Source organism: Cervus elaphus, chromosome 6, assembly GCF_910594005.1.
Source record: "Cervus elaphus chromosome 6, mCerEla1.1, whole genome shotgun sequence".
Lineage (NCBI taxonomy): Eukaryota > Metazoa > Chordata > Mammalia > Artiodactyla > Cervidae > Cervus > Cervus elaphus.
The window spans coordinates 47,938,275-47,950,721 of NC_057820.1; the positions used below are offsets into that span (position 1 = coordinate 47,938,275).

General features: G+C 38.3%; 1 protein-coding gene across 9 annotated transcripts in view; it reads left to right on the plus strand.

Annotated features, from left to right (window-relative positions):
• The window catches only part of FRYL (FRY like transcription coactivator), a 253,065-nt gene that overhangs the window by 192,399 nt on the left and 48,219 nt on the right, over window positions 1-12,447 (plus strand). For all 9 annotated transcript variants that reach the window (XM_043906825.1, XM_043906824.1, XM_043906827.1 and 6 more), the window contains 8 exons: window positions 1,971-2,230; window positions 2,600-2,740; window positions 5,869-6,037; window positions 7,964-8,048; window positions 8,555-8,667; window positions 9,664-9,814; window positions 10,484-10,587; window positions 12,141-12,326. In XM_043906825.1, the coding sequence (XP_043762760.1) occupies window positions 1,971-2,230; window positions 2,600-2,740; window positions 5,869-6,037; window positions 7,964-8,048; window positions 8,555-8,667; window positions 9,664-9,814; window positions 10,484-10,587; window positions 12,141-12,326 (1,209 nt within the window). The remainder of the gene's footprint in view (window positions 1-1,970; window positions 2,231-2,599; window positions 2,741-5,868; window positions 6,038-7,963; window positions 8,049-8,554; window positions 8,668-9,663; window positions 9,815-10,483; window positions 10,588-12,140; window positions 12,327-12,447) is intronic.

Consider the following 12,447-nt stretch of genomic DNA (forward strand, 5'->3'; position numbering starts at 1 on the left):
ATTGGTCAGGATGGCAGTGGGTGCTGCCATGGCCTTGGCTCCCATATATACTTAAAATCCCTCAGCCAGGATCTCTTCATTCAGAGCTTCAGGTCTCGTATTTCATACTTTTGGTAATAATATTGACCTGTTAACAGAAGGGGTTCTTTTAGACGGTAACGACAGTCCTATGTGCAGGGCAGCAGAAGAGACACAGATGTAAAAAACAGACTTTTGGACTCTGGGGGAGAAGGTGAGGGTGGGACGATTTGAGAGAATAGCATTGAAACATGTATATTACTGTATGTGAAATAGATGACCAGTGTAAGTTCGATGCATGAAGCAGGGCACTCAAAGAAGCCGGTGCTCTGGGACAACCCAGAAGGGTGGGGTGGGGAGGGTGGTGGGAGGGGTTTCAAGATGGGGGGACACGTGTACACCTGTGATTCATGTCAATATATGATAAAAACCACCACAATATTGTAAAGTAATTATTCTCCAGTTAAAATAAATGAATTACTTTAAAAAAAGAAGGGGTTCTTCTAAAAAGTTGTAACTGAGCATAAATGTGTGCAAGGCATAATAATGTGTGCAAGGCACTGGACCGAGCAGATTGTTGGCACCGTGTTGAGTTTGCACTTTAACTCCGTGACACAACTACTTTTGTTACCTTCTTCGAGAATAGTAAGTTGAGGATCAAAGGTTGGTAGTTGGTCCTAGGTCAATCTGTGTATATGTGGTAGAACTGGAATTCAGACCCAGTTCTGAAGTTGTAAGTATAAGATGCAGTGGGCAAAGGGGGACTTGAGGAGAGAAGGTTTTTACTTAAAGTGATTTATGGAAAGTAAACAGTATATAAAAACTCACGGACTTTGGAATCAACCTTGTATTTGAATCCTCTGCCACTTGATCATTTTCTGACCTTGCACATGTTACTCGAAATATCCACCTCACCAAGTTTATCATGAGCACTATATGAGATGAATGTAAAAGTAATAAGCACTTCACAGGAGTCTCCCCTAGATAGAACTGAAATATGTGAGGTTTTTCGTGGGTCACTTTAATCCATGTATAAAGATTGTCTTTATCTTATGTTTTTTTATTTGTTAAGAAGCACATGTAGTAAAATTTATCCATTAATCATTTTAACTGTACAGTTCAGTAGTGTTAAGTGTATTTATATTGTTGTGAAGCAGATCTCCTGCAATTTTTCATCCTGCAGAAGTGAAACTTTATACCTACTCAACAGTAAACTCCCCTTTTCCTGAACTTCCCCCAGCCCCTGTTAACTACCACTGTGCTTTCTGTTTCTCTGAACTTGATTATATTGGATACCTTATAAAAGTGGAAGCTTACAGTATTTGGTTTTATGATTAGCTATTTTCACTTAGCATAATGTCCTCAAAGGTGATCCTTTTATGTTGTAGCAAGTAACAGGATTTCCATTCTTTGTAAAGCTACAGAGTATTCTATTATGTGTATGTGTGTCAGAACACACATATTGTTTATCCATTTGTCTAGCAATGAACATTTGGATTGGTTCCACTTCTTGGCCATTGTAAATAGTGCTGCTATGAGCTAGGTCTTCAAGACCCTGCTTTCAGTTCTTTTGGATCTATAGTCAGCAGTGGGATGTCTAACTCCTATTGTAGTTCTATTTTTAATTTTTTTGAGGAGCCACTACACTATTTTCATAGCAGTGACACCATTTACAGACTCACCAGTAGTGTGCAAACATTCTTCACTACCAGAGATATTTTATATAAAGGTAAGTATGTGGTGTATGTTCGCTGTTTCCTTTTCTTTATGATGTCATCAAGGTCAGATTTCTTAAAAGGAGAAACAATGCTCATAAATAATTCTTAAATGTGGTGAATAAAATCTGGCTTGTTTCTTTTTCAGAATTAAAAAGTTACGTTTAAATTCATTACAAATCAAAGGAAAGCACAGTTACATCAGTTGTTCCCTCTCTGACTTGTCCTTAACCACAGAGATAAGCCAGAGAATTCAGACAGCTCACCCTGCTGGGAGACAGGTGATGTTGCATTACCTGTTACCGTGGATGAACAACATCGAGCTGGTGGATCTGAAACCCTTGCCCACAGCGAGGCGACATGATGAAGATGAAGAGGATTCCTTAAAAGACCGAGAGCTGATGGTGACTAGCAGGCGCTGGCTACGAGGAGAAGGCTGGGGATCCCCACAAGCCACTGCCATGGTTTTGAATAATCTCATGTACATGACCGCAAAGGTAATAGGTTTTGTATTTGTGGTTCCTGCACAGAGTTACCGAGTTAGGAGGCATAAACAGGTTAGAAATAGACAAAGAGATTAGATAATCCAAACAAGTATGTGTTATAAATAAGTTCCTTTCTTCAAAAAAAAAAAAAAAAAGCTTCATATCAGATATACTTTTTGGGAGTGGAGCTAAAATCATATGTGATTGATGATATTTGTATTTAGGTTTTTTGAAAGAAATTATTTCTCTACAGTGTGGAGAAGATTAAAGCTGTTTGTCAAAGCATTATTTTCTGATCTTTCACGATGTTGAGTTTGGTTTGAATGGATGGCTGTTACTAAAGTGCTACTGAAGTACGTGTGCCGTGTTTCCTGTATCTAGTATGGTGACGAGCTGGCGTGGTCGGAGGTGGAGAACGTGTGGACCACACTCGCAGATGGCTGGCCGAAAAACCTGAAAATAATATTGCACTTTTTGATCAGCATTTGTGGAGTAAATAGTGAACCAAGCCTCTTGCCTTACGTATGTGTTCAAGTTCATTCACTTTCATATATGTATATGCATATTTACCTGGTGTCTTGTGATGTCAGAATCTGGGCAGCAGTAGAACAGCGGACGCAAAGCAGGGGCCTGGAGGGGGACAATCAGGAAATAGCACATGGATTTATTCATTGATTCATTTAACAAATATTACCTGGCTTTACTACAGGCCAAGTGCTCTTCTATGTTCTGGGCATTATAATCTGATGGATGCTACAGATTTTATTCTTTGAACCCACACCTAATTTATTTGATGAATAAATCAGTAGGTTAGTAATGTACGGTCATGGTAAGGGCTACGGAGGACAATTGCAGAGTCCTGAGGGTGGATAACTTTGGAACCACCACTGTCTGAGAGAATTAGAGATGATATTGGACAGAAAGTAATATGAACGTGGAGACATGTTAATAGTTTTTCCTATCAGCAGCTGACATTGGCATATTAGAGCATGATGAGAAGTGATTCTGGGTTCAGAATCATGCCCTAAAGGCTTCTGGAAGCAGGGAAAATCATGATAAGAGATACACAGTGAAACATGAACAGTCTTTATCTTCTGAAGAAAGAACAGTACTTAAATCTGCTCAAGAGAACAATATGGAACTATCAAACACAAAGGTTGAACTGAATATACACGCATGCACACAGACGTGTGTGTATGTAGATATAACTGGTAGACACGGAGTGGCGTCTCCTTAAAGGATGCTCCACAGAACACTAGCTCTGCAGAGTTGCTCTAAACGTGCTTATGGATCCTCCTTGAAATGAACCATTGAGTAGCCTTGCTTTACCCATCATCTCCTGGGTTAACCTGATGACTGAAAGCTTTGTTCTGAAGGCATGTCACAATGATCTGCATTGAGAAGCACTTGGAGAAAGGTGGGTGTGTAGTACAAAACATGATCCCACATTAGCTGTCTGACCACATGTCCTAACAGTCCCCCTCAAGCCCCCTGCCCCTGAACCATGCTGAACCCTCTGCTGCCCGGCTCTCACTCAGGCATCCCACCCAGGGACCTTGCCATTTACTTTCCTCTCTCCCCAAACAGTCAGTTGCTCATTTCTGTACCTTCTTAAGATGTTTCCTCAAATGGCTGTTCTCACTGATACCATTGCTGGTCATCTTGTTCAAATCTGCAAATGCCCTGCCCCCACACATATACTCTTCTTTTTCTTTCCCCGTTTCATTGGTTTTCCTAACACTTTATCATTGAACTCACCCTATATTCTATTTCTTTGCCTCATTATGTTTGCCTCAATCAGTCCAGTAGATTTTGAGCTCTTAAGAGCAGGAATCTGAGAATTCCCTGGCAATCCAGTGATTAGAACTGGTGTTTTCACTGCTATGGCCTGGGTTCAGTCCCTGGTCAGGGAACTAAGATCCTGACCTGTAACTGATTACCTGTGCACAGCAACAAAAAGAAAAAAAAAAAAATGAGCAGGAATCTTTGTTTATTTAGTTCATTGCCTTCTTGTCAGAGCCTAGACTAGTGCCTGATACACAGGAAGTTCCCCTTTAATTGGATGAATGAATGACTGAATTGGCACTGGCACTAGAAACAGGCATGATGTTGTAATTCCAAGAAGCCAAGATGAAATTCCTAGGCTTGCCTGGTAGCTCAGATGGTAAAGAATCTGCCTGCAGTGCGGGAGACCCAGGTTCAATCCTGGGTCGGGAAGATCCCCTGGGGAAGGGCATGGCAGTCCACTCCAGTATTCCTGTCTGGAGAATTCCATGGACAGAGGTGGGCTACAGTCCATGGGGTCACAAAGAGTTGGACACAACTGAGTGACTAACACTTTCACTTTTAGATGAAATTCAGGGAATTGCCATTTGCCAGAAATTTTAAAAGAGCTGTTTTTCATGATAATAATAATAATTTCTTAATTATCACTTCTTAAGCACTACTTATAGGCCAGGCATAGTACAAGCACTTCATTTACATTACTTAATTTCTGGAAGAAATCTGTGAATTTGGTAAGATGACTGCAGTTTTACAAATGAATCAAGTAAGGTAGCAAGAAGAGTGACATAGCTCAAAGTCACATAGCTATTTAGGTCTATCTCTGTAGAGCTGGAATTCCAACCCAGAGCTGTTGATGACAAGTCCAGGAAAGCTTCTTGACAGGCCCTGCAGCTGGAGTTGGGGGGTGTGTGGCTGGTGTGTCAAGTGGGGACTTGACAGGATTAGAGTCATGAGTATCATCTCAGAGGTCCTGAGTCAGAGCAAAGACACAGAGGCTGAAATGTACCTGATGTGATCAGAGGAGACTGAACTTGAGAACAAAGAATTAGCAAGTATAGCAGGTTGGATAGTTCTGGAGCTGTGTAGGAGGTCAATTATCAGAGAACCATTATCAGATTTCTGGTGTGATGTGTTAAAGCATGTTTTAAGACTTTTCCAGGGTGATGTAAAACAGCTTCTCACACATCTGAATGCAGCGTGAATCAGCTGGGGATCTTGTTCTCATTCTCATTCTGGAGTTGGGGGTGGGGCCAGAGACTCTGTATTTTCTGAAAGCTCCAGATAATAATGCATGTTCTACGAGGACCACATTTTAAGTACTAAGGTTTAAATAGGGAGAAAAAAGAAAGATCGCATACTAATTGATCAGCCTATGTCAATAATACATACTACTGAAACATACTTTTTGATCAAGTAGGATGGATCAAGTAAGATGGATCAAACCAGTCAATCTAAAGGGAGATCAACCCTGATAATATGGACTGCATAGTCCATGGGGGTCGCAAAGAGTTGAGCACAACTAAGTGACTTTCACTTCATTTTCCATTGAAAAAGAAACTGATTTATAAAAAGGCAATTATCTTTTGCTTTTCTAAAAATAACTAAAGGGAGTGATGACTTTATGGACACCATTAAGCAATATATCTAGGTCATCCTAATTCGATATGATATTGAGGGCTGAAGGGAAGAGTACTTACTTATAAAGCTGATTAATGTCTAATTGCTGATCAGTGTCTATTCACATTTAGATTGTGCTTATTCATCTACTACTTAAAGCTGAACTTATCTGATAAAATTTGTCTCAAGACAAGTTTGTGTGATAAAAATTGTGCCTTTTCTTCTCCAAATGATTTTTTTTGTGACAGGTGAAGAAAGTTATTGTATATTTAGGTAGAGACAAAACAATGCAGTTGCTTGAAGAACTGGTGAGTGAACTACAGCTGACCGACCCTGTCAGTTCAGGAGTCACTCACATGGATAACCCCCCTTATTACCGCATCACTTCCAGCTATAAAATCCCCTCTGTCACCTCAGGTGAGAAGTCATTTAAAACTGATTACTTTGTATCAAAAAAGAAGCTTTCCACAACTGTTCATTTTAGCATGCGTTTGCTTTAAACGTCATAGAGAAAACACGCAAACATAAGTCATGGATGTAATTAACTTGATAGAACTTTGTAAATCATCATATGAGTAGAAAGGTTTGACAATGTAAGGATTTGTAATGTGATAAAGGGAACATTTACATACCTATTCAGAACTGGAATATATCCATTTTGTCCATTTACAACAGATGCTCTTATAAATGGATATAATTAATATGTAAATATCAGAATTGCTCACGTATTGAAATTACTGTGTAATTTCATATTGTAATTATTTGAGCATATATTATACATAGTATTCAATCATGTGAGTGTATTTACTTTTATGTATATCCATATTATAATATTTTGAGTTGAAACTACATCCATTGAAAATTGATATAATATCTGGACTGTTGTAGATTAAATTTATATGAAATTCTTTGTCACTCAGTTTATATTAAATGCTTTTGTGATGTTAATAATAGTTAGAGATCTTTCATACTATGTTTTATAATTTACCTTTGTCATCTGGTTTCATCTTTTTGTTATACTTTCTACGAGATTTCTAATAATGCTTCCATTGAATTTTTTATCTGCTAAAATGTTTTTAATTCCAAAGAGAGTTTATTAATTAAAAAATTTTTAGGGGCATCCTATTCATGTTTCACAGTTGGACTATCATCTTCTATATTTGATAAAGCTTTCTACCTGGGAAAGTTCCTATTTTCTTTATATTGCTGTTTCTTTGTTTTGATTTGTCTTAGTAAAAGTTTTCTTCAAAAGCCTACCAACTGTAGATCTGTCTTTTCATAAACAGTGGCATATTAAAGAGTTGATTGGATGGTCTGTAGGTATATATGGAACTTGTTGATGTCCTTTTTTATACAATGATTTCATCGATGTAAGTGTCCATTGGTCTTTTCTCTTGTACTAATCAGATTCCCCAGAGAAAATTCTTCCAATCCTCTGCCTAGAGTAGAAGATGTAGGGGTGTGTGTATGTGTGTGTACCGATACATATAATCCATAGATACACACACTTGCAGTCTTCCAGCCTTCTGATAGCCCAATGGTATAAGAAGGTTGCAGGGAGATATGTCTTCTCATTACACATGTATGTATATGTCCACTTAGTTCCCTTATCCTCAGTAAAGTACTTCCTCCTTCACCTGTGTATGGTGTGTCCTAGTCTAGAAATCCTCTGATTTATTGTCATCAGAGAAGACTTCAAGTGAGCAGAGACAGTTACCCAGTTACAAGAGGTAGAGGGGTAGCTCTTGGGGCCCAGCTACTTCTGAAATAGATTTTCAACTGTTGCCATTTTCAGCATCTGCTTCAACCCCTGCTTCCCGAGGTCCTCTCTTGCTACTGATTCCTAAGTCTCTTGGAGGTTTAACAATGTAGATACAGAGGTTTCTTGTTTCCTCCACTAACAGCTCTGGATTCAGCTCTTTTAACATTTAATTACTTCGTGTCCATTTGTTTTCCAGCATCCCTAACTTTGTTGCTGTTGACTCTTTACTCTGTTGGTCTTTAAGAGTACATTCCTTTTTAAAAATCACCTTTGTCTCATTTGGGCTTCCCTTATGGCTCAGTTGGTTAAGAATCTGCCTGCAATTCTGGAGACCTGGGTTCGATCCCTGGGTTGGGACGATCCCCTAGAGAAGGGAAAGGCTACCCACTCCAGTATTCTGGCCTGGAGAATTCCATGGACTTGTATAGTTCATGGGTTGCGAAGAGTCAGACATGACTGAGCAACTTTCACTTTTCGTCTCATTTTAGTGGAGTTTTGACATCTGTAGTATGAAATCTCTTGTTCTTATTGAGCTGTCCTAAGCGTTACATTCATTGATACTGTTTTATTTCTGATGACAGGAACTACTTCTAGTAGCAATACAATGGTTGCTCCCACGGATGGCAATCCTGATAATAAGCCCATAAAAGAGAGTATTGAAGAGAGGTAAGTACTTCTCTGTTCTTCATTACTCTTTCAGTTTGACGTATACTGATTATCATCAGAATAAACAATAATTTCTGCATTGGAATGGTGTTAATATTCTAGTGAAGAAATATATTTCCATGCTGGAAATTTTTCACATTAAAGACACTTGCATGCTAGATTTTTTAATATGCACCAATGAATAGGTGGAGTATGGTGAGTCACTTTTTGTGTTGCTACTTTTTTTTTAACTTTTCTAAATGGATATTTTACTCTTGTCTGTTTTATATGGAATAGGTTTCACCAGAACATTATTATCACAACAGTTTAAGAAAAACTTCAGGCAGAAATAACTGACTTCAAAGCTTAAGCTTTTGAATTGTAATGTGGAAATTAAAATATATCACAGTAAACTTTAGTTAGTAATTTGTGTGCTGTGTTCTTTTTTTAAGCATAGAAGTTGAAACATAAAGTACAAATACTGTTTTGCCATGAACTATGACTAACTTCAGTGGTCATTCCCACAGCTATGTGCACCTAGACATCTACAGTGGACTAAACAGTCATTTAAATCGTCAACATCACAGACTAGAATCTCGATACAGTAGCAGCTCTGGAGGATCTTATGAAGAAGAAAAAAGTAATACATTCCAAATGTGTTTTTTTGTTTCTGTTTTTAATAACTATGATGGTCAGGTGTACTATCATTATAGTAATGTTAACTATTAACATTATTATTATGTTAAGTATTCTTCCAGTAAATTGTTTTTAAGAAGAGTATTTAACTGCCACTAGTGGTGTTCCAACATAATCTGAGATGTCTTGACTTTAAGAAGCAACATTAAGTGGGGGAAATACATTTTAAAAGCACAGGTTCCCTGTAGGTTGATCAAAAGGAACATAAGAATTGGTTCTCAAGAAGCATCATAGAAAGAATCACAGAACAGACACATAGGCAACAGGCTGCTGTTTTGAACAGGTTTGATCTTTGGTGGGACTCAGGTTTTATTGAACATTCTCCCTTGCAGTTGCAAAATGAGCACTCTGTCTGAGTCTCATTTTAACACTAAGGTAGGGTGAAATGGAGGCACAAGCCTTCAGACTGCAAGGGACCCTGAAGATGATCTGGTCCGCTCTCCTCATTTTGCACACGGTGGAACTGAGGCCCAGAGAGGTGAAGTGACTTACCCACGTCACACAGAACTCACATGTCCTGACGGCCTTTTTTACTGTGCCCTGCGGCCCCACTGCAGTAGAGCAGATTTCCATTGAAGATGGGTTAAATCGGCCCTATCTCCAGAAATCTGAACTGAGTAACTTACCAGAGGCCCTTGACACAAGGCAGCTTTATCTATAATGTGGTCTCATAGCTTGGACATCAATCAGTTGTGAAATCATGATGAGGTGCTCATGTAGTTTTGCTTTGATTTAAAATAAAGGAATTTGAATTGATATATCTTTTTCTCTCTCTGATAATATTGGTACCCAGGTCTACCTAGCAAACATCTGTCAAAATAGTGGGAAATTTTCTTTTTTATCACTTTCCAGTGCTATAAGTAGTTGGTGTCTTTCTAGAGTTTGCTTATGTTGGCAGAAAATAGATGGTGTAGACAATGAGATCATTTTATTTTGATAGGTGACTCAATGCCACTTTATTCTAATTGGCGACTGAAAGTGATGGAGCGTAATCAAGGAGAGCCACTGCCCTTCCCACCAGCTGGAGGCTGCTGGTCGCCACTGGTGGATTACTTGCCTGAAACGTCATCACCTGGATTACCTCTTCACAGGTGGACCTCAGCGTCACTACTATTTCATACGAGCCAACCCGCTGCTTAATACTTTCAGCTGTCTCTATGCTATCTGACAACACGGAACACAAGCAACCTTCTTTCCTTTGATACTACCACAAATTCTCAATGTGTATTTAGATTTTAAGCGATCTAAAAACCCAGACTTCTCACTGTCTACAATGAATAGTATTAAATCTAATTCTGCTGCTGCTGCTTTTCTGGGTGTCTGGCATAGTTACTTGACCTTTCTGGGACCCAGTTATTACATCTGAAAAATACTATTTTACAGTGGTAGGCACTCTTATTTTGAGTTAAGCTGATTTCCTGCTTAGCGAAAATCACAGTAGAACAGTGACTGCATTCTTTCAAAATGTATAAATGTACCAAACATGTACCGAACACCGACTATGTGGCAAGCAGTGCACCAGGTCTTAGGGTTGAAGATGGAGAAAACATGGCCCTTGACTTGGAGGAGCCCTTAGCGGATAGGCTGTGTGTAAAACTATCACTGAACAGTTTCCTCAGCTGTATTTCTTTTCTTCTTTTTTTTTTCTTGAGAAATTGTATTTTTCCATAAAATACAGTATTAAATCTTAGAGTAATTTGCATAAGATTTTCTCTAGGTTTGCTCTAGTGGAACATTAATAAGGCTCTTGTTTGTCATAGGTGTAACATAGCCGTGATCCTTTTGACGGATCTCATCATTGATCACAGTGTGAAGGTGGAATGGGGAAGCTACCTCCATCTTCTTCTTCATGCAATTTTTATAGGTAATAAATATTTGGTATTTCTTTCATTGTGTATTTCTGTGATCACTGAAAGGCAGTATATGGTATGTTTGCTTTTTATAGGTTGCATTTTATTCATTTATCTTTATTGAGGTGTAGTTGATTTAAAATATGAGTTTCAAATAATGTACAAATAATGATTTAAAACTTTTATAGATTCTACAGCATTTATAGTTATTATAAAATATCAGCTAGAGTCCCTGTGCTGTATGATATATCCGTGTAACTTACTTACTTTATACACAGTAGCTGTGTCTCTTTTAATTCCCCACCCCATCTCTTCCCACTATTACTAGTATGTTCTTTCTGTCAGTTAGTCAGCTTCTGTTTTGCTGTATTCAGTAGTCTGTTTTATTTTTTAGATTTCACATATAAGTGATAACACACAGCACTTGTCTTTTTCTCTCTGGCCTCTGTCACTAAGCGTAATGCCCTCCAGGTTCATCCCTGTTGCTGCGAATGGCGTTATTTCATTCCTTTTAAATGGCTGTTGTAAATAATGCTGCTGTGAACACGGGGTTGCATATATCGTTCCTAGTGTTTTTGTTTTCTTTGGATGTATACCCCCCAGGAGTGGAATTGCTGGATCATATAGTAGATCTATTTCTAGTATTTTGGGGAACCTTCATAGTTTTCCTCAGTGGGAAAAGTGGTATGGTTTTAAGAAAGTTTCTACATATTTCTGTTCTTTTTTTTTTTTTTTTTCATTTTTCTGTTCTTATTTTTGTATGTTGTTTCCATGACACTTTTTACTGGGATTCTCATGGTCTAGAGGGGTGTTATTCCTAGCCTGTCTTTTAACCACAGACAGGTCTGTTACACCTATTCCTGTTCCTTTCATACAGTCTCTCCCACTGCACACAAAAATACACACACCTTCCAGCAGGAAAGATTCTGTAACAGTAGCAAGAGTAAAATTAATATACCTTTAGGACTGTGAACTTTTAGAGTAAATGGAAAATTGAAATGGGTACTGACTGTTTCCCAAAATAATTAGATTCTAGACAGTCTAATTATTACAGTTAAAGCTCCACTGTGCCTTCTGTGACAAACATGTGGGATCCATCACATCTCAGCAATACTTTTCATGCTTGTAAGATTGTTTGCCTGAAGCAAGTCAAAATAGCCATCTTGTCCTAAATTTTCCTGATATGTACACATATTATATATTACTTCCTTCCTTCAGTAAGCAAACATCTACTGACTTTCTGTTTTGTTCCAGGCGCAAAAAATGCTTGCCTTTAGAAGTTCATGTCCATCTAGTGTTAAGTAACAGAGTAATGGTTTCTAAGAGATTACTAAATTTCAGACATAAAACACATTGGAAACTTGCCTTGATTCACCCTAGTCCAGTAGGACCATAGGATATTGTAAAAGTGTGAACGAACTCTAGGCCAATAATAAAACTTGATGTAGTATGTCATCTTTCACAAAATATTTAAGTTGTGCTTTTCTTTTTAAAATACGCATTTGGTAGCAAGAATGCTACTCATCATTTCCCTTTCCTGATGACAACTGTCTGCTCCTCTCTTTAGGGTTTGACCACTGCCACCCTGAGGTGTATGAACATTGCAAACGCCTGCTTCTGCACTTGCTAATAGTAATGGGATCCAGCAGTAACATCCGAACTGTTGCTTCTGTCCTTCTCAGGAACAAGGAGTTTAACGAGCCCAGGGTGCTTACCGTCAAACAGATTGCACACTTAGATTATACTTTCACAGGTATTTGCTTTAAAAGTAGTTTGAAAATAGAACCGTACTTTGTTAATCTTGCATTAGAGAAAGTCAACTGAAGTTGAGATACTAGAGAGTACTTTTTAATATAGTTTTATTATTTTAGGTA